The sequence below is a fragment of the Leucoraja erinacea genome, chromosome 3 (genome assembly GCF_028641065.1).
Source record: "Leucoraja erinacea ecotype New England chromosome 3, Leri_hhj_1, whole genome shotgun sequence".
NCBI lineage: Eukaryota > Metazoa > Chordata > Chondrichthyes > Rajiformes > Rajidae > Leucoraja > Leucoraja erinaceus.
Genome location: NC_073379.1, coordinates 29,170,981 through 29,198,796, shown reverse-complemented (window position 1 = coordinate 29,198,796; position 27,816 = coordinate 29,170,981). Strand labels below are relative to the sequence as shown.

The window sequence follows — 27,816 nt, the reverse complement described above, 5'->3', positions numbered from 1 at the left end:
CAAGAAGGAACTGCAGATTCTGGAAAATCGAAGGTACACAAAAATGCTGGAGAAACTCAGCGGGTGCAGCAGCATCTATGGAGCGAAGGAAATAGGTAACGTTTCGGGCCAAAACCCTTCTTCAGACTGAGGTAAAAGAGGTGATTGGTTCAGGAGCCTCATGAACGTGGGGAAGAAGGTGTCTTAAGTCTAGAATTTTGTTCTGAAATCTGAAGTCTCTTAAATGTTGTTGGATACCATCATTTTGTAACATAAATGCCACTGCATGCAAACATGTAAGTTATTCATGTACAAGAAGATGCTAATACCTGAATTAATGAATAAGAAACTAATTTTTCAATTTTGGGACATTATCTATCTATATACTATCTCAGTTGCTACTCCAAAATGGTACACAATATCGCAAATATGTTTGCAGAATCTTTCTCAGCTTTGCTCGGGTCATGCTTAAATGACACACCACACACACACACACACACACACACACACACACACACACACACACACACACACACACACACACACACACACACACACACACACACACACACACACACACACACACACACACACACACACACACACACACACACACACACACACACACACACACACACACACACACACAACACACACACTGGAAGATACTTAACGTTAAAGAAATGACCTTGCATATTTTTTGAAGGAGGGATTTTAGGAGAGGCTCTGCTGGTAGCATGAAAGCAGTAGAAGGAATAGTTTAACTCCTCAATTATAATGTAAGGAGTTAATAAATGGTTTAAAAATTGTCAAATACAAGAGTTTGTATTCTCTGAATCATATAATTTACATGAAAACACATATGTGCTACGTATCTGGAATAAATGCCCGAACTGCTAGTGATATATTAAACTTGGCTTTCATTAGCTGGAAGCATGCAAGAGTGCCGAGAATTAAAATAGTTTTAAAAGCCTAGTGTGCATTTTCTTTGTTTTATTTTAGTGATTGGTGTAATAAGTTTTCCAAGAGATGGTTACAGCAATAAGTATAATTAAAATTTGACCATACTGTTTTCTTACATTGCTCTGTGGAGAGTTCAGAAGGGGAGAATAGTCCTGGAGCAAACAGCTTTCTTATTCTTGAGTTGCTCACTTGGATTAATGACAGCTGCCCCAAAGCAACTTAAACCTGGCACTTGACAGCAACCACCATTCTTGACAACCTTGTCTAATAACTCTAATAACGTTTTGACCAGAGGGCATGTTTTAGACAACTGAAGTTTAATACTGCGCTTAGGATGACAGTGGCATCTAAATGCTAGCCTGCCCTTCCCAATAGTATGTGTAGAAATCCCAACAATTGATCTTAATCATAATTTATTATTCATGAATTATAAGAAAATAATGTCTAATTATCAGTACGATACAGTGGCCACACTAGAATTAGAGAGACTCTTTAACCCAATGGAAAGCACTTGTTGTACCTGTCAATGTTTCTGCAGATGGGCCTTAAGCATCCCTTTCACCAGTTTCCTACCCTGACGCCTGAATAAGCAAATCCAACTGCACTCATATATGTGACAACTAATCTTTTCTTAAAGATTATCCTCGTGATTTAAAAGACCTGTAGAGATCTGACCAGAGCTGTTTAAGGATTTATCATTTATTGATAAATCCGCACTGAGGCACTATTCAAAAGCTGCAGCAATCAGTTACAACAAAGGTCAATTCTCCTTGGAAAGGTCAGCTTTTAAATTCAGAATATAAGAAACAGGAGCAGGAATAGACCAGTCAGTCCATTGATACTGTTCCATCATTCAATAGGATTACCGTTTATACCTTCTTGGCCTCAATGCCACTTGTCTGCTCTTCCCTTCTTCTTTAGATGTCTGTCTATATTCAATGCCTCTACCTCCACAACTCTCAGGGGGTAGAGAATTTCATAGATTCACGTCCTTCAGCAAGAAAAAAATACCTCCTCAACCCTACTGCTCTATTCTCTTTACACCCATGACTGTGTGGCTAAACACAGCTACACTGCAACCTGCAAATTGGCCGATGACACCACAGTGGTTCTCTGAAATATAGGTGTCAGTGTACAGAGATAGAACACCTGGTTCAGCAGTGTTGCAACAACGACCTATCACTCTCCGTCAATAAAACCTCGGAACTAAGTATTAACTTCGGGGAAGTCAGGAGACTACGCGCCAGTTTTCATTGGTGGGACAGCAGTGGAAATCGTTAGCAGCTTCAAATTCCCAGGTGTTAACATCTCGGATGACCTGTCGCAGTCCGAACACATAGATGAAATCATAAAGAAGGAGCTCATGCCTCTACTTTGTTAGAACTTTTGAAGCTTAGAGATCTGGCATGCCACTGAATGCACTAACAAACTTCTGCAGCTGCACAGTAGAAGATATCCTGACTGATTGCAAAGGCATCTGCATAAGTTGCTGCCTCAAGAATCCGTCATCTACAGTGCGCTCAGAAAGTATTTAGACCCCTTCACTTTTTCCACATTTTGTTACGTTACAGCCTTATTCTAAAATAGATTAAATTATTTTATTTTATCATCAATCTACACACAATACCCCATAATAAAAAAGTGAAAACAGGTGTTTGGAAAATTTTGCAAAGTAATTAAAAAGAAATAACTGAAATATCACGTTTACATAAGTATTCAGACCCTTTACGCAGTACTTTGTTGAGGTACCTTTGGCAGCGATTACAGCCTCAAGTCTTCTTGGGTATGACGCTACAAGCTTGGCACACCTATATTTGGGTAATTTCTCCCATTCTTCTCTGCAGATCCTCTCAAGCTCTGTCAGGTTGGATGGGGAGCGTCGATGTAGAGCTATTTTCAGGTCCCTCCCGAGATGTTCGATCGGGTTCAAGTCTGGACTCTGGCTAGGCCACTCAAGGACATTCACAGACTTGTCACGAAGCCACTCCTGCATTTTCTTGGCTGTGTGATTAGGGTGGTTGTCCTGTTGGAAGGTGAAGCTCCGCCCCAATTTGACGTCCAGAACGCTCGGAAGCAGGGATCTGAAAACTTTCTGAATGCAATGTACAACCCACCATCTATGCCCTCTTCTCACTGTTATCCTCGGGCAGGGTGCATAGAAGCCTTAAGCCTCACACAAGTTTCGGGACAGCTACTTTCCGACAACAATCAGGTTCTTGAAACTGTCTGCACAATCCTTCCTCAGCAATGGAACACGGCAGACCATGTCTTGCACAACATCACACTTGCTTTCTAATTATGCTTTTGCACTAATGTTTGATTCTGCACATGTTGAAAAATTAGCGGCAACCAGAATGAAACCGCCATGGAGAGTATCGGGAATTCTCGTGCCGTAGGTGCAGTGGTAATGGGTCACCAGGAGGTCATAGGTTGTCGTAGGTTGTCGCCGGTGCTGACCGGTGAATTTCATTGACTCATTGGGAAAAAAAACATAAACAGTAGTTTTCAGAAACAAGGATAACTGACCAGTAATGTTAATGTCAGTCGAGCTTCACAGTCGTGTATCTCTGGATTCCTAAAAGTTGTCTCTACTCCTTCTCTCCACCCCGTCTCCCCCTTCTCCCCCCTTCACCCTTCCTCCCCTCTCAGACAGCGCTCCCCCTGCTTGCCCTGTCACCCGTCTGCATAACCAGCTGGTGAAGGAGTATGTGTGTGTGTGTGTTCCACTCTGACAGACACCGTTCCAGTCGCTGGGTTTTCAGCAACCGGCTAAAACTTGACAGTCGCCTGAAAACTCGCCTAAGTGGGCCAGGCCCATTACTCCAGCATCCTGAGTCTATCTTCGATTTAAGCCAGCATGTTCTCCACTACAAAATCTAATCAAGGTATGTTGTCACCTATTCCTTCTCTCCAGAGATGCTGCCTGTTCCACTGAGTTACTCCAGCATTTTGTGTCTATCTTCAAAGATCTATCCAATGTTCAGATTTATTTGTCACATGCACCATAACATGCAGAGAAATGAATTTACCAAGCAGCGTTACAATTAAAAAAGGACATAATACGCAACATAATACACAAAATAATTCAACACAGACATCCACCACAGCATTCTTCACTGTGGTGGAAGGCAATATTGTTCACACAGTCCTCCTCCTCCTCCTCCCTTGTTCACCCGTGGTCGGGGCCTGACCTTCCGTAGTCGCCGCTACGGATGGCCCGATGGTCTGAACGGCGACATCGGGACAGGACGAGCACACCCCGCGGTCCGGAGCTCCCAAATCGGCCACCTCCTTACCGGAGACGGCAGCTTCAAGATGTTGTAGGCTGCAGGCTGGCGGTCAGAGCTCTTCTCCGGTGACCCCGGCAAGGGATCGCCCGCTCCACGATGGAAGGTCAGCTCCACCCCTGCCGCCAGAAGCTCCAAAGACCGAAGCTCCAACATGTTTCGCAGGCCAGCAATCGGAGCGCTTCTCTGGCGACCCCCAGCAAGTTGTCGCCCCGCTCCGTGATGTTAAAGTCCCCGCTGTGCCGCCACTGAAGCTCTGGGCCCGACTCTGGGAAAGGCCTCACCAAACCACCTGTAAGGCCCGAGGAGGGGGGGGGGGGCAAAGAAGCGACAAGGAAGAAAATCGCATCTCCGTCAAGGTAGGTGCCTGAAAAAACAGTTTCCCCTTATTACCCCCTACCACCCCCCACACAAGACTAACAGAGAAACACTAAAACATACTTTTGGACATGCTTAAAAAAAAAAAAAAAAGTTGAAACACCGAGCCCACTGCAGGCGAGGCAGCCAACTCGCAGCCACTGGAACCGGTCACTCTCTCTTTGGAAGTATTTAGAAGTATTGCTTAATTCTGAGCCCCGACTACATTTAATCTATGTAATTGTTTCTTATTGTCAATTACCAGCATACTCATGATGGACATTATACTCAGTCAACAAGGGGATTTGTGACTCATCAACAATAGAATTGTACTCCATCACTCCCTCAGCCTTACAATAACTTCAGACCCTGGTAATTTCTCCCACTTTACATTTTATCAAGCTAAACAAGCATCAAAGTCATAGTTGAAACAATTGCAAACATCTGCAGCCGGAATTGCCAAATAGATAATCTACTTCAGTTTTCTTGAGAGGTTCTCACCATTACAGAAGCTGGTTTGTAGCCAATTGGAGATGCTATACATGATTTCATGAAACAGCTGAAACACCACTTACACTGAATTACTTAATGGTTTGTCAACCTGATAAAGACGTGTGGTCCAGAACTAGTCACACCTCACCCAAGCTGCTCCAGCACAGCTATATCCATGCCACAACGTGGAAAAATACATTGTCTACAAAAACAGAACAATTCCAATCCCACTCATTACAATGTTATCAATCATCAAGTTGATGGAATGTGTTGTTGACCGTGTTATCAAGTGATTCAAAAGTGATTTGCTTACAGGCAGTATCTCTGCCATAGTTTCAAAATAAGGGTAAAAGAGCTGGAATCCAGAGCTGTGGTGAAACTGGCTGCTATTGACATCAAGGCACCATTTTGACCAAGAAACCTTTGTACGGTTGCAGTCAATAGGTATAAAGAGGTTTTTAGGTTGTTGCTGTCATGTCCAGCTGAAGGTCACGGTCATTTATCTCTTGTTTCCCCCTCCCTGACTCTCAGTGTGAAGAAGGGTCTCAACCCGAAAGGTCATCCATTCCTTTTCTCCATTGATGCTGCCTGACCCGCTGAGTTACTCCAGCATTTTGTGTCTATCTCCAGCAGAAAGAAAGATGATTATGTTTTTTGACGATCAATCAACCCAGATCCAAGCCAACTGCAGAGGAATGGCATCCCTGGTTCACCAAAACTTCAGCTGCTTCGACATAAAAGTTAGGGATTGGAATTAGTACTTAAAATAAACTAATATGCAGAGGTTCTGGAAATGGGATTGACTGAAAATTTCAACAGGGTGGATGTCTTGGATAAAGGAAGGATAGGATGGTAAGCAGGAGTTGTGTGCAAGAGTTTGTACCTGCTGACTGATGCTTATGCACAGGCCCGCCTATGTATCAGCTTTAATATCCACATGGCAGACACAACCTACTGGCAAAGTTGGCTAAGTCCAACCTATATTATGTTTCAACAACATGCTTAGAGTAATTACGAGCATGGCATAATGAACATTGTCTTTTGATAGTTCCTGAAAGTGGTGTCATGGGTACAGTAGATAGGGTAGTCAAGATACTTTTGGCACATTGCCCGTCATCAGTCAGGGTACTGAGTACAGAAGTTGGGACGTTATGTTACAGTTGTACAACACATTGGTGAGGCCACATTTGGAGTATTTTATTCAGTTTTACTCACCCTGCTATGGGAAGAATGTCATTAAGCTGGAAATAATGCAGAGAAGATTTACATTGCCAGGACTCAAGGGCCTGAGTTATCGGGAGGGGTTGAGCATGCTAGGACTTCATTCCTGCAGGAAGCTGAGGTGATCTTACAGAGGTGTATAAAATCATAAGAGTTTTAGATAGTTGAATGCACAAAGTTTTTTTTACCCAGAGTAGGAGAATCAAGAACCAGAGTACATAGGTTTAAGGTGAGGGGGGAAAGATTTCAAAATAATCTAAAGTGCAACTTTTTCACACAGAGGGTGTTGGTATCTGAAACAAGCTGCCAGAGGAGGTAGTTGAGGCAAGTACTATAACACAGTTAAAACACTTTTAGGTACACGGATATGAAAAATTGTGAGGGATATGTGCCAAATGTAGGCAGGTGGGATTGGAGTAGATTGGAGTAGATTTGTTCAGCATGGACAAGTTGGCCTGAAGGGCCCGATTGCTTGCTGTATGGCTTTTAACCACTTTTGACTCTGTCAGATAAGTGGGAGCATTGTTCTCAAATTTGTTTGACCACTGAAATTAGTCTCCATCTTGCATCTGCTACATTCTGGCTGATGCATTGTACAAATATCCATCTCATTGCAAACTCAGTCCATCTCAGTCAAGAATGGCTATGTCACCTCCCAAACCCTCATCTCAACCATTTCACCACAATACACGACCTCCAACATGTTTCCCGCTAGAGTGGAGATAATCGTCAAGACAATCTCTTCCACTTCAGAAACAAAGGCTTTCTAATTTCAGACATCTCGCTGCTGTAAACCTGTATGCACATTTTAAACTTATGCTATCTTTTATGCCAACATCAACTTGTTACCTGAAGAATATGATATAATGGGTTTTTAACCAAACATCTGCAAAACCAGTTTTCTAACCTTCCGGCCCAACTGTACAAGTATTGAGCATGACAAAGCACATGCCATTTCCAATTTCAGATGAACTAGTCTTTAGAGAAGGCAGACATCAATCACAACATTCACCATCATCTTCAGGGAAATAGGACTGTGTGCGGATGTGCCACCGACGGACGAGAAGCCAAAGCTAAGAAGTTGAAGCCAAAGAACCGAATGGAAACGAGGCCGAAACGCCAATAAACCAAAAAAGTACGAAGACGAAATGCCAACTAACTGAAAGGATGGGACGCCTAAATGCAAACAAACCGAAAGGGCCGGCTACCTAAAAGCCAACGATCCGAAAAGCTGCATCGCCTAAAAGCAAACTTACCGAATGGCCGCTCTGTCCCGAAAGGCGGCGTCGCCTACACGGCAATGGACCGACTGCCACTCAACAGAAAAGTCCAATAACGGACACGTTGCCGGGGGGCGGGACTTATCAGCAATTGGTCCAGACCCCCGCATCCATCACATCACTGTGAAGGGATGAACATTGTCCCACACCTCCGCTCCACCCGACCCGCCCTTTCGGTTAGTTTGCATTTAGGCGTCCCATCCTTTCAGTTAGTAGGCGTTTCGTCTTTGTACTCTTATGGTTTATTGGCGTTTCGGCCTCGTATCCACTCGGTTCTTTATTTTCGACTTCTTTGCTTCGGCTTCTCGTCCGTCGGCGCCACGTCCGGGTACCAAATAGGACAGCTTTTGTTCTTCTAAGGCAAAGTAGATCAAGACTTCAAATTCTGTGCAAGATTTTGACAAATGAATATGTATTAATCATGCATAGGGGAATAGAAAAAAACATGATAAATTAGAAAGATAAAGGAATTACATGATTGATCCAAATAAGTAATTTATCTTGAGATTTTAAATAAAATGGAAACAGTTATAGAACAATTTCTAGTGATGAGCAGCAGTATTTATTATTACTGCTCATAATTTATAATCAATTTTACTAACTACACCGTTCATATGTAATAGATCCAGCATGAATTATGAAGAAATACAGATAAAGTTAGAACGTGTTTCATATGGTAATGAATAGTACATATCAGCGAGTAAATGGAGGTTACACAGGATACAAGAATGCATTACAGAGAACTTAGAAATTTGGTAATTCATTATAGAGATTGGTTAATAGAATATTATAGAAAAATGAGACTAATTAATGTACAAAATAAGTTGGGAGATAATTAAGTTACAGAAGTCATATTTAGTTATGTACAGTTAAAATCCTCTGGAGCTGATGTATTCAGACTGTGTTGTCAATTCTGTTTTTAAAATTATTTTTCGTGATACGGGTTTCATTGCTCAGAAACTATTGCTGAGCCTTTGAGGTACCTCTTTACCAGCTCCCACAGTAGAGGCAATTCCTCGAATAGCCTAATTTAGTTTAGTTTTGAGATATAGCATTGAAACATCCTCTTCGGTCCACTGAGTCCACGTTGTCAATTGATCACCTATTTACACTCATAAACTTTCTACATCCACTCCGTATTAGGAACAATTTACAGAGATCAATTAACCTACAAATCTGCACGTCTTTGAGGTGTGAGAGGAAACCGAAGCACCTGGAAGAAACCCAGGAGGTCACAGGGAGAACTGCTCAAAGATAGCACCCGACGTCAGGATCGAACCCGGGTCTCTGGCAATATCAGGCACCTGCTCTACCAGTTGCACCACTGTGTTGCCCCCTCAGAGTTGAAGGGAGATTATGTTTTTCAAAGAGATTTCCTGCCTGGCATGGGGAATCAAATATACTTCACAAAACACAGTGCTGCAGGATCTCAGTCAGTCAGACAGCATCCTGTGAAGCAAATGGACAGATGACACATCGGGTCAGGACCCATCTTCCACATCGGGTTGTATCTTCCAATCCCTCCACAGATGCTGCCTGACCCGTTGAGTTCCTCCAGCACATTGTGTTTTACTCAAGATTACAGCATCTTCATTTATTAAATTTTGCAAATATACTCCATACACTTTTCAGGTGATGGGTTTACATTTTCTTTAGTTTAATAGGATCTTTTCATAAAGTGAGCAGATTGCAAGGAAGGAGGCAAGCAATTATTGTGGTATTCCAGACTGCCATTTACTGTGCGTAGTTCTTGGTATCCAGCAATAGGAAGGATGACATTATGGAGGAAAAGATGCAGAGGAGATTCACCAGGATGTTACCGAAGCCTGCAGGCTTGAGTTGAAGGGAGACGTTGGACAGGCTGGGACATTTTTCATTGGAGCCCAGGCAGCAGTGAGGGTGTTGTATTGATGTATAAAAGATCATGAAGGATGTGAATAAAGACTATTCGTCACTTTCCCAAGGCAGTGGGTTCTAAAACTAGAGGGCATAGGTTAAGGTGAGAAAGCAGATTTTAGTTTAGTTTAGTTTAGAGATATGGCGTGGAAACAGGCCCATCGGCCCCGTCGAGTCTGCAACGACCAGCACTCCCCGCACATTAACACAAGCCGACACACACTAGGGACAATTTACACTGATACCAAGCATACAAACCCAAGCCAATTAACCCACAAACCTGTACGTCTTTGGAGTGTGGGAGGAAACCGAAGATCTTGGAGAAAACCCGTGGTCACGGAGAGAACGTACGGACTCCGTAGAGACAGCACAAGTAGTCGGGATTAAAACCCGGATCTCCGGCGCTGCAAGTGCTGTAAGGCAGCAACTCCTTGCTGCACCGTGATGCACCAGATATTTACGAAGGACCTCAGGAACACTTTTTCACACAGGGGTTGGTATCTGGAATGAGTTGCTGGAGGAAGATATGGAGGTGGATACAATTGGACAAATATATGTAGAGGAAGGGTTTAGTGGGCCATAGACCAATTGCAGGTAACTGTAAGTGGCCCAATATGCCAACTTGTTCGGCATGGACAGGGTGGGCAGAAGGGCCTGTTTTAGTGCTGTACAGTTCTTTCATTCTTTGGCTAACGTTTAGTTGATAACTCTGAAAGTTTCAAAGTCAACAATTAACACAGAACCCTAATTTTAAGATCCACCGGCAGTATGATCATTTTGAAAGAGACTCATAATTTAGCAAATCAATCTGCTTATTATTTTTAGCATTCTGCCACTCACCCCTCCCATTCATTGTGAAAATAAGCACTGATGCATAATATTAACATCATTTTCTCTCCTCCACAAATTCCACCTATTCTAGGATTTTCTCAGACAACAATGTAGCAATGTTACAAAATTTTGAGATTTTAAAAATCAAGTCTGCAATTTATCCCATCAGATAAAGCATAAAAATAAGTTTACTTTGACATCTAATTCACTTTCATATCTTCAATATTAAAAAAGTTATGGCAATTTTCATACTCTGAAATTAGAATCTTGTTCCCTATTGCTTTTCCATTGACTTAACTCAAAAGCTGTGATCGAGGACAGTCAAAAGGCCATAACTTTCTTAAAAATTAAGAGAACTGAATGAAATTTTCAGTTATTATAGATTGAAGCATTCTGAAACAAATATGAAACAATCTTACTTGGGTGACCTGAAATTCAATTACTAGATCTAAACATCTATCCATTCCGGAAGTGGCGGCGCTGGTGAATGGCTGCGGCTCGCCTGCAGTCCGTTTGTTTTTACTTTTTTTGTGTTGTTTTTTTCGTTTTGTCTAGCTAAGGTTTTGTTTTTTTAGGTTGTGTTTATGTGTGGGGGGTGGGGGTGGGGGGTGGGGTGGGAATTCAATCCAATTTCTTAAGAAAAGGTTAACATTTTTAAATAGCCTGTGTCCAAATAACATTCGCACAAGAATTCACAACATAACATGATTTTAAAATCTCATTGTATTAAATTTATAGGCCAAATGGAAGAAATTTAGTGTTTAATGGGCATTTAAATCATCTTGCGAGTGAGATTTTGTGGAACGCGATCATTTGTAACGTTGCGGTTGTGGTGAATTTGAACTCCCATATCGGCAGGAAAAACACTGCCGGTTCTTATGGGGCCATAATCACATTTTTGCCGATGAAATTTGGATTAAAGTAATCCTAAGAAGCAAGTTTATATGTAAAATAAACAGCTTACATTATGTTTTGTCCCCTACGTGAGATCGTCCCGTTGTCGGCGTTGACGGCGCTAGAAGTAGCTTTTTTATTTTACTCCAGGGATTAAATTGTCCCGCAATTTAAAAAAAAAACTTCCGAGAACGCAAGTCGGATCGATTATTCTTCAGCAGCTTAACAGCCTGAGAAAGATCGACTCCGACAGGCAGGAGAAAGCAGCATTTTAATCCCGCCCCCCCCCTCAAAGGCGCCAAAGTCGTGCACACGGCCAGTGGCAGAACTGCAGCGCCTCTGAAGGTAAGTATTATAACATACCTAAACAATGCAGGTACCTGACAATGATAGAACTTTGGCTAGTATTGGACCAATGTCAAATAGGAAATCTCAGATACTCAGCTGTTTTCAAATCTGTCACGTGAACTTGGCCAGTGATTGACCAACTGATTTGATAAGGTGTGAGGAAGATTAAAATATTTCAGAATGCATCATAAAATGTAATATTTACACTGACCTATTCATCTTCTCCAATAATAGTGCTGTCTATAGATAAAAGAAAAACTCATTCAATACCAGCAGAGAAAATTGCACTACTTTCTGAAGGGTCTAATTACAGAAAGATATTATAACATTTTGCTGCTGTTGACATTTCTGAACTGCTGCAGTTCAGCTGTTTAAAATGTGGTAAATCAGGGACTTCCATGCATGCAGATAGACACAAAATGCTGGAGTAACTCAGCGGGACAGGCAGCATCTCTGGAGCGAAGGAATGGGTGATGTTTCTGGTCGAGACCCTTCTTCAGTGTCTGAAGAATTGTGACCTACATCTTGCGTTTTTCACACAATAAAACAAGCAGCAAACCCAACGGAAGTTGGCAAAGATATGCAAATTGAAGGGATCCTACGAGGCATTGATATGTCCATTGCCACACTGTTTCCTGCATTTTGCATTAATCCACAAGCTAATCCACCTGGAAATTATCACTAATGCAATCTAAGTTCTGCAAAATTGCTTTTACACTCAAATCACACAAAAGGGCCCAATTTCGAGGCATAGGTACCTTCCCACAAGCTAGAAAGGCAAGTTAATTAAAATTAGAACTCTCTGGGATACTCAAAGAGATAAATAAATAAAACATGAAGAACGAGTGCATGACAGACATCATGTTAATCATATAAGTTGAACCAGGCTGATTACACAAAGTAAAGAGAAAGTAATAATTGGGGCAATTAGGGAAAGTATAAGAAAAGGCTGCCAATACGCATAAAAGAGGACCAGATAAAAGTAGATATATCACGGAACAAAAAGTGAACTACGAAGGCATGGCCAGGATATTGATCCAATATTTTACATCGGTCTTAACCATGGAGGAAACTGTTGTCGGAGTCTGTTAGGTTCCGTACAGATCAGTTTAGTTTATTGTCCCAGTAAAAAAATGTATATTTGTTACTGTAGATGAGCTAAAAATTGAGCTTAAAAGCCAGCTGTACATAAAGTGCAAGCAATGGTGGAAGTTGCATAAATAATGGCCATAAATTTCCAAACATCTATCGTTAAAGAGTCAGAGTGAGCGTGCGTGAAGATTAGAGTCTTAAAGCTATATCGCAATGGAACAGACCCTTTGGGATAACTAATCCATGCCGACCAAGCTAGTCTCACTTGCCTGTGTCTGCCTCATATCTCTTCAACCCTCTCCTATCCATGTACCTGTCCAAATGCTGTTTAAATATTGCAATCAGTTCCTCTTGCAGCTCATTCCATATACCCACCACATTCTGTGTGAAAATGTTGCCCTACAGGTCCTTTTGAAAACTTTGCACTCTTAAATCTGTGCCTCTTCCCTTACACTGGGGAAAAAGGCTGCGGATATTCACCTTATCAATGCCACAAATTACTTTATGAACCTCTATAAAGTCACACCTCAGCCTCTTACATTCCAGAGTAAAGCCAGAATGGAATTTTGATAATTTTTTTGAATAAAATAATAAAATGGTTGATGAAGGTAACACAGTACTTTGTGTGTATATGCACTTACAAAAGGTGTTCAATGGTATTCAATGAAGAGCCACATGAAACCCATAGAATTAAAGGGGCAAGAACAACAAGGATGAAAAACTGATCAACTTAAGGAACCAGAGTAGATGTTTTCATATAAGAGAGAAGTGTAGAAGTATGTTGGTAGAAATTGATATTAGGAAGTTAATCAACAACATAAGTTCAAACTATATTGCCTTTACTCCCGAACCAGGTCACTTCAAACCTAGTTAATGATTGTGTGTGATCCTTTGGAGGCCTAACTCCCAAGTTGTAGCTGACTCACCCTCAGAAGTATACGAGGGACTGGATCTTAAACAAAACATGCAAAAGCAAAGAGCCACTACCAAACGACCCTTGCTGCACAACATTAACTTGTATTAATAGAGGTTCACTTTATATATCTTGCAAGCCCACATCTCAACATTATCTCTGGAGACCAAGAGCCACATTTAACATTAGATGTCCAAAACTGCCAACCTATTCTGAGTTCTCAGCAAGACAGTACCAGAAGCACAGATAAACCAAAGATGCCCTCAAGCCTCAGTGATAAAATATAACATCTCACTGACATGCGGTAATTCATAGTCTATGATGACTTAAATGGAGAAAGGACATTCAGGATGGCACAGAGAAGTGAATATTTTCATAAGGCCATTAGGTCATAAGTGATAGGAGCAGAATTAGACCATTTGGCCCATCAAGTCTACTCCACCTTAAATCATGGCTGATCTATCTCTCCTTCCTAACCCCATTCTACTGCCTTCTCCCCATAACCCCTGACACCCGTACTAATCAGGAATCTATCTATCTGCCTTAAAAATATCCATTTATCTGGCCTCCACAGCCTTCTGTGCCAAAGAATGCCACAGATTCACCACCCAATGACTAACAAAATTCCTCCTCATCTACTTCCTAAACGAAGTTCCTTCAATTCTGAGGCTGACCTCTAGTCCTATACTCTCCCACTATTGGAAACATCCTCTCCACTCTATCCAATCCTTTCACTATTCGGTACGTTTCAATTAGGTCCCTCCTCATTCGTCTAAACTCCAGCGAGTACATATGTTAACCCACTCATTCCTGGGATCATTCTTGTATTCTTGTAAATTCATTTTCATCAGGAGCACATGGAAGCCCAGAGAAAACGATAGAATAAATTTATTATCTTTCAAATGACCTACACTGCTGCCCTATCAGGCACATCAGAGTCAACAAATATAGAATAGAAGTGATCCGTGGTCGACTGTCTAAGAACCGTATGTTTTTTAACTGCACATAAGTGATGATTGTGGAATTAACAAACAAGCTGGCAACTTAATAAATTTAATATAGAAAATATGATGTCAAACATTTCATTGTGAAAAAGGAGGTGCCACATAAATTAGAAGGCATAATTCTAAATAGGGTACAAGACCAGTCACATTTGGGGACATTTGTGCATAATTCTTTGAAAGTGACAAGGCAGGATTAAAAAGTGATGAAGCAAGGATTTGGAATCATGGGCTTTATAACAGACGCATGAAGTGCAGAACAAGGAAATTGCAATGATAGTCACAAAAATGATTTATACAACACAGGTTCAGCCATGACTGTGATCACTTCCAAGCACCACATCCAAAAGATGATAGTCACAAAAAGCTGGAGTAACTCAGCAGGACAGGCAGCATCTCTAAATAGAAGGGATAGATAGATAGATAGATAGATAGCCTTTTATTGTCATTCAGACCGGAGTCTGAACGAAATTGCATCAGTCATACATATAATACAATACAATAAGACAACAATAAACACATATTAACATCCACGTTTTGGGTCTCGACCCTTCTTCAGAGTCTCGACCCGAAACATCACCCATTTCTTCTCTCCAGAGATGCTGCCTGTCCCACTGAGTTACTCCTAGCTTTTTGTGTCTATCTTCGGTTTAAACCAGCATCTGCAGTTCCTTCTTACACATCCAAAAGATGTTAAGATCTTGGAGAGGTTGAAGAGATTTACTAAAATACTTCAGGTGATAATGTACTTTAATTCCCGGGAATGGAGAAGCTGGAATTTTTCTCAGTACAAAAGAGGTTGAGAGGTGATCTGAAAGAGGTATTTAAACTTTTAAAGGATCTGGATAGAGAATCAGTTCCCATTGGCAGTGGGGCCACAAACAAAGGGACAAAGAATGAAAAGGATTGTCAAAAGAACCAAGATTAATACAGTATAGGAGGAACACAATTTTTATGCAGCAAATGGTTTGAATGTGGAATGCAATTCCAGTAGTGGAAGCAGATGCAATCATGACATTCAAAAGAGAGCTGGACAGGTACCTGAAAGGAAAGATATTTCAGGGCTATGGGTAATTATCGGCAGCTACGATGCTTATTTTATGCATTAAACCAACACATACTTGATGGGCTGAATGTTTTTCTTCCATGCTATGACTTCTGTGATTCTGTATATTTCTGTAAAATATTTATTTGAACTTCCCTAATGCACATTCACTCTTAAAATGATTGTATACAAATCTGTATCATTAAAGCAGTTGTATTGTCAGGTTGAAATAAAAGTTCTTATTCTTTATTGCTAATCATTTGCATTTTGACCTAGTTTTATGAATCTGTTTCTTTGTCTACAAATAAGATATAAATGTAGCTATGTTCCGAATAATCCCTGGTTTACATATAAACAAAACAGAATGTCCCCAAACAGCAAGATCTAAGCCATCCTGTTCATTAACAGGCACCCAAGCCTATTATTCTGTTTACCACTTAATAGATATTCACTGCCACAATTCAGTATTGTGTGCACAGAGATTCAATTTGTCCAAATCCCAGAGGCTAAGTAATCCTGATGGAGATTAACTGAATTTATCTCAGACTTCACTTCTACTGAAAAGCATCATAGTAAAGTAATTTCTTGATGTTTATCAACTCATATTGATGATAAAAAACAGCAGAAATACACATACACTGACTAATTGGGTTTCCCCTCAGCAACCCTTCCCTACTTCTGACCACCGTTGCATATAGAAATCTTAAATGACTGCTAATACTACCAGTTAAAAATAAGACATTAAAAGTGAACCTGTGGCAGTCAAGCTATGAGAACTGAAAGCTTGGAGCACAGTTAAGAAATCCCAGTCATGATCAATATTTGAGAGGATTAAACAATCCTGAGCATTCGGTCTATCCATTACACATTTAATGCATTAATAGATAATATTCATTTTTTTTCTAATATAAACTTAAACAATTGCTCTGGCTTCATATTCTACAAAGCATCAACGTGACTTATTTTCAATTGACAAATATATTAATGGAAGCATGGTTTTGGGATACTCGGAAGTATGCTTTTAAAACAGAAATAAATATGAAGGGTGGCTACTGAAGTGAACTGCACTCTAGTCACTGATCTTCCTCTGCCTCAGTGAATGGAGGGGAACAATCAATGTGATTAATAGGCTTTGGGGATGGATACTTTATTCTAATGACAACAAACTATCAACATTTGTTGCTATGAAACATTACAAAATGAAATAATAGCTTTATTCCCATGACAATACATGTTTCTTGTGATCTTACAAAAAAACCCTTTCATTCAAATTACAAATTGTATAATTTTGGCTATACATTTGAAATATTATATGGTCCTTCAGTGTCATTCTGTTGAGAATGTTTCAATATTAGATTTAAGTTAGAGGCATGTCAGTTATTAAAATAAACAGCAACAGTAATTGGGGTAGTTCCATTGCAGAATGAAACTGCAAATTACTTTCTACGTACACTCTATTAGAATGATAACAATACTATTGGGATTAAACTATTAAATAAAATCTCTAAATGAACAACCATGGGCTACTTACTTTTACTTGGGTTCAACAGTCCAAATATGTTTCATCACAAATCTTGAACCAAGTGGTAGTTTTACTATTTTAAGAACCCCAGGGATTAGTTGCAGGCATCTTATCTGCACCTAATGCTACATTTGAATCACAGCCGAACCAGAGATTCATGGTGCTGCAAACAGCACAAAGCTGCCAACAAATGAATTATTTGCTAAACCACTTGGCATGGCATCTACATCATGTTAAATAACTAATCAAACTTCACCTATCTATGTGACTGTTTCTCTCTCTCTCAGGAGATTGCAAGAAATATGCTTTGATCAATTTTAAATTAAATATTTTCAGATATTTCAAACAAAAACTCAAACACTGTTTCAATTTTAAAAGTTTACCATTGTAAAATTAATAGGAAAGTAACAATCAAAATGGGCATTTAACTGGCATTATACACTGACTACAAATTCAGAGAAAATGAGCAAAGCTTACCTTAACAAATGATACAAATTCTTCCACTCTTCCATTAGCAAGAGTCAATTTCTTTTGAACGGTTTCCAGAGCCTGTTCACTTTGCATTGCCAGCCCGTGCATCTGTTGTGAAGCTGTTGTCTCCAGTTCTGCCATTGCAGATTCTGCCTCAACCACTTTCGTTTTGAGGTCATGCAGTTTATGATTCTAAAATTAATGGAAAAAATTATTAAGTACAATGAGATTTAACTAAAGTGATATTGTTAAAATAAGCTATTAATGTAGATTTCACTTTATGAGGAAGTGACATCCCACTTTGCAAATGCTTCCAAGAACAAAAATATTAAGAGAATTTGCTCGGAGGGGCTTCAGTTTGCTATTTTCACTTCAGTTTTAAATAAACTAAATTAGGGTTCTTTAATAATAAATTATGAGAATATATATTTTTAATAATAACAAAAATATAGCAAGCAATCCCATTGTGCTCGCATAATTGGGATTTTAATACTTATGTCAATAAATGTATTAACTTAGATCTGAAATAGGAAATGTTGGTGGAAATTTCATAACAGCAGCATTGGTACTAACACAGGAGGCAGTTATTATTGCAGGTTTAAGTTTATGTTAGGCTTAGGTTTATTATTATCACATGTACAGTGAAAAGCTTTGTTTTCATGCAATCTAAACAGATCAGATATACCATACATAAATGCAATCAAATCAAATTCAAGTACCATAGACAGAGTAAAGGGGAAGATACAGAGTGCACAATACAATTCTCAGCATTGTAGTGCACCAGTTTCATAGAACAGGGAGAAGGAATGACCAGGAAGGGACAAGTCTTTGATAATATCGGCTGCATTTGATTATGACGACTAGGGAGATGATGTCTGCTGGGGATCTGTTGGAACAGTAAGCAAACTGCATGGTGAGTTGATCATACTTTGCATAGGGGAGCAAGAGACCCTCAAATATTCCTGACAAGTGCGTAACATTGTGACACAGAGAAGATAAATGTTAACCCTCCCAATTCTGGCAAACGACAGGTTCTTGCCCAACTATATCTTTCGTGCAAATGGCACAAAAGGAAGTAAGTCACTGCTAAAGAAATGTGGGAAAAAATAGAATGACAAATGCAAGCAACGGGATTAAAAATCAAGATGCCTTGAAATGGAAAATAGCATTATGCATGTCCTAATACAATTGGAGAATTTAGCATATAACAGATTTAAGTAGGGAGCATGTTTCTTCGTACACTCAAAAAGATGTGCTGTCACTCCTAAAATATATAAAGACTAATTTAACCTACCAATTTCACTGTAGTTTAACATGTAACAGATGATGAATTCCTGAAATGTATATAATTAACAAGATAAAGGGAGGCCAATTGGTCCACTATCTCAATACTGGGTCACTGAAAACAGCTATTCATTTAGTCTCATTCCAGTCAATAGGTTTGTAAAGGCCTCCATTTCAAGTACATATCCAATTCCCTGATTAATTCATATCATGCACTTCATGTGACTTGCTTGGGAAAGAAGGAGAACTTTTTTGTACTTGAGAACAAGCTCTTTTGTAGTACTGTGGAAGTGGAAGCAGAATGAGTGTTAAATGGCATACTGATGACAAATTTTACTTTTTTCAATCAGTTCAGATACACTGATCATGCATAATGTGATAATGCATACTCAAGAGAAAGGTATGCTTGCCTGGATTTTCATTGCCTGTTGGCAATGCTATATGTGCTAATAAGTTGTCCTGCACATTGTACACTGTCTCCAAAATGCAAAGAATACATTTTGGAGGCAAAGCACACAATGAAGACACATGATGCAGCATGGTTTGGTGTAATCAACTGAAGGTGAACTTGTCGTCAATTATGTGCTTGAATTCTATCGCTGATTTTGCTTAGAGATCAGACTCAATTGAGTCTGCCCTCAAAGGACCAACTACTTTATTGGGAGCCACTGTGTATATGTACCCTGTTAATAAAAGATGACAGGGCCAGCAGATATCTAAAGGATTGGCAGTGATGGACAATGTGGTTACAAAGTGCTTGAGTAGCTCAGCGGGTCAGGCACATCTCAGGAGAACCTGTATTGGTGACGATTCTGGGTCAGGGTCCTTCTTCAGGGGTGTTGGTTTAGTTTAATTTATTATTGTCATCAGTACCGAGGTACAGTAAAAAACTTTTTTGGTGCGTGCTATCTAGTCAAAGAAAAGGCATTCAAGACGTCCACAATAGGCAGATAAAGGATAGAACAATTAATATAACATATAACATATAACAATTACAGCACGGAAACAGGCCATCTCGACCCTTCTAGTCCGTGCCGAACACATAATCTCCCCTAGTCCCATATACCTGCGCTCAGACCATAACCCTCCATTCCCTTCCCATATAACAATCTTAATTAATGTAAGATAAAGTCTGATAAAATCTGATTAAAGATAGTTCAAAGGTCTCCAGTGAGGTAAATGGGAGATCAGGACCACACACTAGCTTGTGAGAGGACAGTTCAGTTGCCTGTTAACATTGGGAAGACATTTTCCCTGAATCTGTAGGTCTGCGTAATCAAACTTCTGTACCTCGTGCCTGATGGGAGAAGAGGGAGTGACTGACGTGAAACTGGTTCTTGATTATGCTGGTGAGCATGCCAAGGGAGCATGAAGTGTAGATGGAGTTGATGGAAGGGATGTCGGTTTGCATGATGGTCTGAGCTGCGTCCACATCTTTCTGCAATTGGAAGATGGATTTGGAACCCTGCCTAGATTCTCGTACAGCATTTGGTGATCTTACTTTAATTAACCACGTGGAGAGTGTAAAATATTAGCTAGCTATAGGTTGGTAGTGAATACTAATTTCTTCAATAATGTCAGAATTCTAGCGTTCCTTCCACACTCCTTTTGTAATTTCAGATAATTAGACTTGCATTTTGCTTTATCAAACTCTTCTAATTTCAGAAATGATCAGTTCTAAAGGTAAATAACAAAATATTAACTGTTTCTTTCTTTACTGTTCTTTATCTAATATGTACCATGTGTGTACACACATTAAATTCTTATAATAACACTGAATTATATCTGACTTATCTATATTACTAAATCTCTGTTCTTGACCGGTTTTGGCCTTCTGTGCTGCGATTTCCGAGAGAACGCCGGCACCTACGGCCGTCACTTTTGGCCACCTCGCTCAGAGCCCCCTTCCGCTGCATGTGTGCCTGAGGATTTTTCCCATCGATGAAATATGACAGAGATATTAATGTTTTTACAAAATTCCCCATTCTCTCTGCTGCCCTGCTGGAGGGAGGGGGAGGGACTATAAAACCAGGAAGTGGTGTGCCTCAATCAGTCTCTGCAAGTGGTGTGCCTCAATCAGAGCTCTGAATGGCACTGAACAAATATCTCCACAGCTGTGAGTACCCATAATGTGGTTTGAAAATGAATATATGGTTAGTTGGAAGTAAAAAAGCACTGCCTGCAAATGGTTGTTTGGGGGGGTTGGGTTGAAGTAAAAAGGCACTCTCTCTCTCTCTCCCCCTCCCTCTCCCCCCCCCCCCCACTCTCTCTCTCCCTCTCCCTCTCTCTCTCCCCCTCTCTCTCCTTTCTCTCTCCCCTCTACTCTCTCCCTTCTCCTCTCCTCCCCCTCCTCTCCCCCTCTCCTCTCTCCTCCCTCTCCTCTCCCCCCCCCTCTCTCTCTCCTCTCCCCCCCCCTTCCCCCCTTCCTCTCTCCCCCCCCTCCCTCCCTGCTCCCCCCACCTCCCCCCCTCTCCCCCCCCCCCCCCCCCCCCCCCCCCCCCCCCCCCCTCCCCCTCCCTCCCCCCCCCTCTCCCCCCCCCTACCTCCCCCCCCCCCCTCTCTCCCCTCCCCCCCCCCCCCCCCCCCCCCCCCCCCCTCTCCTCCCCCCTCCTCTCTCTCTCTCTCCTCCCCCCTCCTCTCCTCCTCTTCCCCCCTCCCCTAAACCCCCGCCCCTCCCCACACCCCCCCTCTCCTTCCACCCCCCCCCCTCCCTCTCCCCCCCCCACCCCCTTCCTTCCACCCCGCCCCCCCCCCCTCTCACCCCCTCCCAGCCCCCCCCCTCTCCCCCTCACTCTCACCCTCTCTCTCTCCTCCCCTCCACCCCCTTTCCCCTCTCACCCCCCCTCCCTCTTCTCCTCCTCTCCACCCCCCTCTCCATCTTGCCCCTCTCACTGTGTCTCTGTCTCTCTCTCTGTCTCTACCCCCCTTCTCTCTCTGCCCTAACTCTCTACCCCCCCCCCCCCTCCCACCCCACAACCCCTTTTGATTTAACTTCAAGTTGGCGGCTATGCGTTCAGAAGACAGGGGGGTTTTGGGGTATAAGGAGCAAATTAATAATATTAATATAATATCAAGGGGGGTAATTAGCGTGAGTGCGGGGGGCGGTGGGGATAGTTAGTGTGTGTGACGCTGCATGCCGCCTCCCCCCCCCACAACCGCACGTTGGGGGAACAGACCCAACGGGTCTGTACTTGGTCTAGTTAAATTATATATTTACAAACAATATTTTACATCAAAGATTTGAATATAATTATTTTACTCTAAATTCAGGTGTCCAAATCACATCTTTAAAGAAAACACTATTTTTCTTAAATCTTACAGTCAGAACTTTGATTGTCAGTCTTACCTTTCTCTCCAATTCTCCGGTGGTTTTACGGTGCATCTCCTGATAAGCTAACCTCTCTTTTGTTACAACATTAAGTCTTTGCTTCAGTGACTCTGCAAATGCTTTCCTGGTGGAACTTTCTTCAGTCAGTTTGGTCACCTTTATAAAAACAAATATAACTGACCTGACATTAAATATTTAAGCAGCTGGTTTATTTACATTTCTCTGCATCACCATTCAAAGTACTGGCCACTGATTTATATGTTCTTGTCCTACACAAGACGATTCTGGGCAATCAAGTGTACGGCACACAAAAAATCAAGAAGGCGGCACAGCAAATACTGAAAGTTGTCGTAAACAAAGTCAAAGGGAAATCGAGGATAGTGATTTCAAGGAAAGATTATCTCGGAGATGAGTCTGACAATCACTGTCACGGGCATGAGAAAATATTCCTTTAAATTTATAGTCAACTGGAAGATTAAAATTGGTATTGATCAATTGCCAATTATGGCAAAACCATTATTGTTGTATGTAATATCACTTTCACTCTCAATCAAAGTAAGTTCATAGTGGGACTGTAAAAACATTGTTCTAAAATACTGCCAAGGTTTCAAATTCAAAGTGATGAACACATGGGTGTAGATAATCCAATGCAGTTTTGATGCGGGTATCTTCAAATGCTTCCGAATGGATGATTGCATATGATTTATCAGTAGAATGCCTTGGTTTATCATTGCAATGTGTAGTTTGAGTTTCGTGACTGCAGGCACAGACTGGAGTAAAAGTCGGCCAGAATGTATCTGTCTGATATCAATGAAATGCTAGACTTGTATGGGGCAGGGTTAAAAGACAGTACTGAGCTAAATATAATTCTGATACCACTTTAGATAGAAATCCAGGATGCAGACAGATCATGGCAAGATAGAATATCTATCATGTGGACATATAGCTCTCTTATACTGTACCTAAATAGGGTAAGAGCAATATAGTCTTTCAGGAGAGCAGCTTAAAGCTTAAGGAAAGATCTATAGCTTATGAGACAACATGCATTAGTAATGAAATATATTAATATTGAACTTGATATTTTTATTGTCTCCCCTGATCCAAATACAGATGTAGAATTTTTTCAGGGATAACATGGCTATCTAGTTTCCTAGATGCATGGTTTGAATGACTATGCTGAAATTCTCCTCCAGTATTCTACTAAAAAAAACTAGTTATAGCACTGAATGTTAGCATCATCAGACTGCTCTTCGCTGTATAAACTGGTTGTTTTATAAAATGTAAATTAAGCATGACTTGCTTTCTTCAAAAAGAACCGCAAAACATTTTCCGCTTAAATTTTACACATGTTCTTTGCCTCAGGTTATAATTTTTCTGCATTTTGGAGTTTTCATGCCGAAACCAACTCCTGGGGAATGAAAAGAAGTCTGAAGAAACCAACTCCAATTTTCCGATAGCTCTGAATAAAAGCCTTTACTCTGCACTTGTTCAGAGATGTAAAAAAGACCAGCAAGTCAGAGGAGATGGGGAACTAAACCCCACATCACACTGGTGACGAATGATTGTTGACAAAGGAATTTGAAATTTACAATTTCAAATAAGGAAATTGCATCTCTGAGTACAAGACTTCAAATGAGCATGTGGTGAGAACAATTACCTTTTTTTCCATTTCCTCTAATAATCCTTTATATATGTTAGCACTTTCTTGGTTTGCTTTCACTTTTGATTTTAGATCTTCCAAAAATTGTCGCTTCATGTTGATGTCTCGTTCCAAATGAATAACCCTAAGGAAAAAAAGGTTGTAACACTAGCTCATTCACAACTATTGTTCATATAACAAAATAATAATCAGCTGTAAAAATGTTAGAGAAAATCACCCAATGTGAATATGATCACATGAACGTCATAACTTATATAGAAAAGATACAAATAATGAACTCCATGTTGCATTACTTATTTTTATTTATTATGAGCATGGAAGATAATATCAACAACAAAAATAACATGGAGCAATTGATTCTTGAGAACACTTCTTTGCCAAAGCAAAGGAAATTGCCCTCTCCCCACAGGTGGTATCCTAAAGCAGCAGCTTTCAAGTCCTTTTGAAGGGAGTTGGAAGGCCTTGAGGATAAGGAGTCAATTGGTTCAGACTGAGATGAAGAGATGTTTTGTTTTCCACTCGAAGCATTGTGAATCTTTAGAATTCTCCCGAGGAGAATGTGGATGCTCAGTTGTTGAGTGTTTATATGGCTGAGATCAACACATTTTGTTAGAAAACAGGCAAATGGAGGGATCTGGAATTAGGCAGGAAAATTGAGTTGAAGCAGGTCCCTCATATTCTTGCACACCAATTAAGGAAGACAACAGAGAAAGCAGTAAAAGGAGTTATTCTCCCATGACATATCTATAATTGAAATGATAGAGGGGGAAAAAGGGGCCACAAAATGGCTTTGGCAAATTGGATTAAAGAAAATCCCAAAACTTTTTAGATCTACATTAAAAACAAGAGGGTAACCAGGAAGGAGTTAGGACCGCTCATGGATAACAGAGGAAATTTGTGCTTGGAGTCTGGGAATGTAGGTGAGATATTAATAAAGTATTTTGCATCTGTTTTCACCAAGGAGAAGGACATGGACGACAACGAGATCTGTGTGGATATTATTAATATGTAAGGGCAGTTTGAGATTAAGGAGGAGGTGTTGTGGTTCTTGAAGAGCTTTAAGAGCTCTCAGAGGGCAAATCCCCAGGATCTGTACCAGCCTATTCATTGAGGCAAGAGAGGAGATTGTGGGATTCTTGATGAAGGCTGTGAGCCTTCATCTGGTACCGAGCCATAGGCAAGGTACCAGAGGACTGGAGAGTAGTTCATGTTGTTCCTTTATTTAAGAAGGGACGTAGAAACCAGGGAATTGCAGGTTGGTAAGCCTCACATCAGTGGTAGGGAAGCTATTGGAAAGGATTCCTCAGGATAGGATTTGATCTCATTTGGAAGAAAATCGGTTAATTGGGAGTCAGCTGTGGGACAGTCAGCTGCATTGAACATGGCAGGTCATGTTTACTAACTTGATCGAGCTTTTTGAGGTGAGGAGGTGACAAAGGTGCCGGTGAGTGTACAAAGATTTTAGTAATGCATTTGATTAAGTTCCTCATGGTATGCTGAACCAGAAGATTAAATTGCATGGGACTAACAGTGACTGTCATATGGATTCAGAACAGGTTTACTGATAGAAGACAGAGGGTTCTGGTGAAAGGACAATATTCAGGCTGGAGGTCTCTGACCACCAGTGGGATTCCATAATGATCTGTGCTGTAATGATCTGCTGTTGTGATATACGTAAATAGCTTGAACATAAACATCGACTGGTTGGTTCGTAAGTTTGCAGATGATGCCAAGATTGCTGTGGTCGTGGACTAGGTGGAAGGCTGTGAAAGTATACAGATCAGCTACAGAAATGGGCAGAGAAATGGTAAATGGAGTTTAATCCGAGCAAGTGTGAGGTGTTGCACTTGGGCAAGTCCAATGTAAAGGGAAAATATACAATAAAAAATCCAGTCTGATGAAGGGTTTCGGCCCGAAACGTTGCCTATTTCCTTCGCTCCATAGATGCTGCCGCACTTGCTGAGTTTGTCCAGCAATTTTGTCTACCTTCGATTTTCCAGCATCTAAAGTTCCTTCTTGAAAATATACAATTAATGGTATGGTCCATAACAACATTAATGTACAGAGAGATCTGAGGGTCTAAGGTGATAAGTTCCTGAACATGACAATACAAGTAGAATGGTAATGAAGGCAGATGGTATTCTTGCTTTCATGGGTTGGGACACTGAGTATTAGAAGTCATGTTCAAAAGTCAAAGGACCAGGATTAGGCCATTCGGCCCATCCAGTCTACTCCGCTATTCAATCATGGCTGATCTATTTTTCCCTCTCAACCCCATTCTCCTTACATCTCCCCATTACCGTTGACGCCTTTATTAATCAGGAATCTGTCAATCTCCGCCTTTGAAATACCCAATGATGGCCTCCACAGTCGTCTGTGACAATAAATTCCTCAGATTCACCACCCTCAGACAAAAAATTCCTCCTCATCTCCTTTACAAAGATACGTCCCTTTATTCTGAGGCTATGCCCTCTGATCCTAGAATATGGCATTCTTGGAAACAACCTCTCAACATGCACTCTATCCATGCTTTTCACTATTCAGTAAGTTTCAATGAGATCTACCCACTCATCCTTCTAAACTCCAGCGAGCACAGGCCCAGTGCCGTCAAATGCTCATCATACATTGACCCCATCATCCCCGGCATCATTCTCGTAAATCTTTTTTGGACCCTCTCCAACTCCAGCACATCCTTCCACAGATATGGGACCCATAACTGCTCACAATACTCCACATGTGGTCTGAATTATGTCTTATAAAGCCTCAGCATTACAACCATATTTTTGTATTTTCATCCTCTCCAAATAAATGCTAATACTGCATTTGCCATCCTTACTACTGATTCAAATTGGCAATTAACCTTTCGTGAATCCTGCACCAGCACTCCCATGTCACTTTGCACCTACGATTTCTGAATCCTCTACCCATTTAGAAAATAGTCTGCGCCTGTATTCCAACTACCAAAATGCCTAACTACACACTTTGCAATGTTGTATTTCATCTGCCACTTCTTTGCCCATTCTCCCAACCTGTCCAAGTCTTTCTGCAGAATCTCTGCTTTTGCTGCACTACCTGCCCTTCCACCTATCTTCGTTTCATCCGCAAACTTGCCACAAGGCTTTCAATTCCCTCATCCGAATCATTAAAATGTGAAGACGAGCAGCTCCATGTGGAACACCGAGGTCACTGGCAGCCAACCAGAAAACCCCCCCTTTTGTTTTTGTTCCCACCCTTTTTCTTCTGCCTTTAAACCAATCTATGCAAGTATCTTCCCTCTGATACCATGGGCTCTCATCTTCTTTAGCAGCCTCACGTGCGGCACCTTATCAAAAGTTTTCTGAAAATCCAAATAAACAACATCCACTGACTCTCCTTTGTCGAAACTATTTAATTCCTCAAAGTCATGACATAACTTTATAGGGCTTCAACTGGAGCTTATAGGCTGCAACTGGAGGATTCGTCCCATTATAGGAAGGTTTTGGAAAGGGTGCATATGAGGTTTACCAGAATGATGCCTGGATTAGGGGGTATTTGCTGTAGGGCATATTTGGATGTTTACCTCTGGACCACTAGAGGCTCTGTGGCGACATGGAAATGTATAAAAATATAAAAACATAGAAAATAGGTGCAGGAGGAGGCCATTCGGCCCTTCGAGCCAGCACCGCCATTCATTATGATCATGGCTGATCGTCCCCTTTCAATAACCCGTACCCGCCTTCTCCCCATATCCCTTGATTCCACTAGCCCCTAGAGCTCTATCTAACTCTCTCTTAAATCCATCCAGTGACTTGGCCTCCACTGCCTTCTGTGGCAAGGAATTCCATAAATTCACAACTCTCTGGGTAAAAAAAGTTTTTTTCTCACCTCAGTCTTAAATTACCTCCCCTTTATTCTAAGACTGTGGCATGAGAGGCATAGATAGGGTAGATAGGGTAGACAGTCAAAACCTTTT

The 27,816-nt window shown here is 41.0% G+C and overlaps 1 protein-coding gene across 8 annotated transcripts in view; it reads right to left on the bottom strand.

Moving 5' to 3' along the window:
* The window catches only part of cntln (centlein, centrosomal protein), a 369,478-nt gene that overhangs the window by 59,419 nt on the left and 282,243 nt on the right, over positions 1-27,816 (bottom strand). For all 8 annotated transcript variants that reach the window (XM_055632370.1, XM_055632366.1, XM_055632367.1 and 5 more), the window contains 3 exons: positions 23,862-23,988; positions 22,223-22,360; positions 17,599-17,784 (listed from right to left, as the gene is read on the bottom strand). In XM_055632370.1, the coding sequence (XP_055488345.1) occupies positions 17,599-17,784; positions 22,223-22,360; positions 23,862-23,988 (451 nt within the window). The remainder of the gene's footprint in view (positions 1-17,598; positions 17,785-22,222; positions 22,361-23,861; positions 23,989-27,816) is intronic.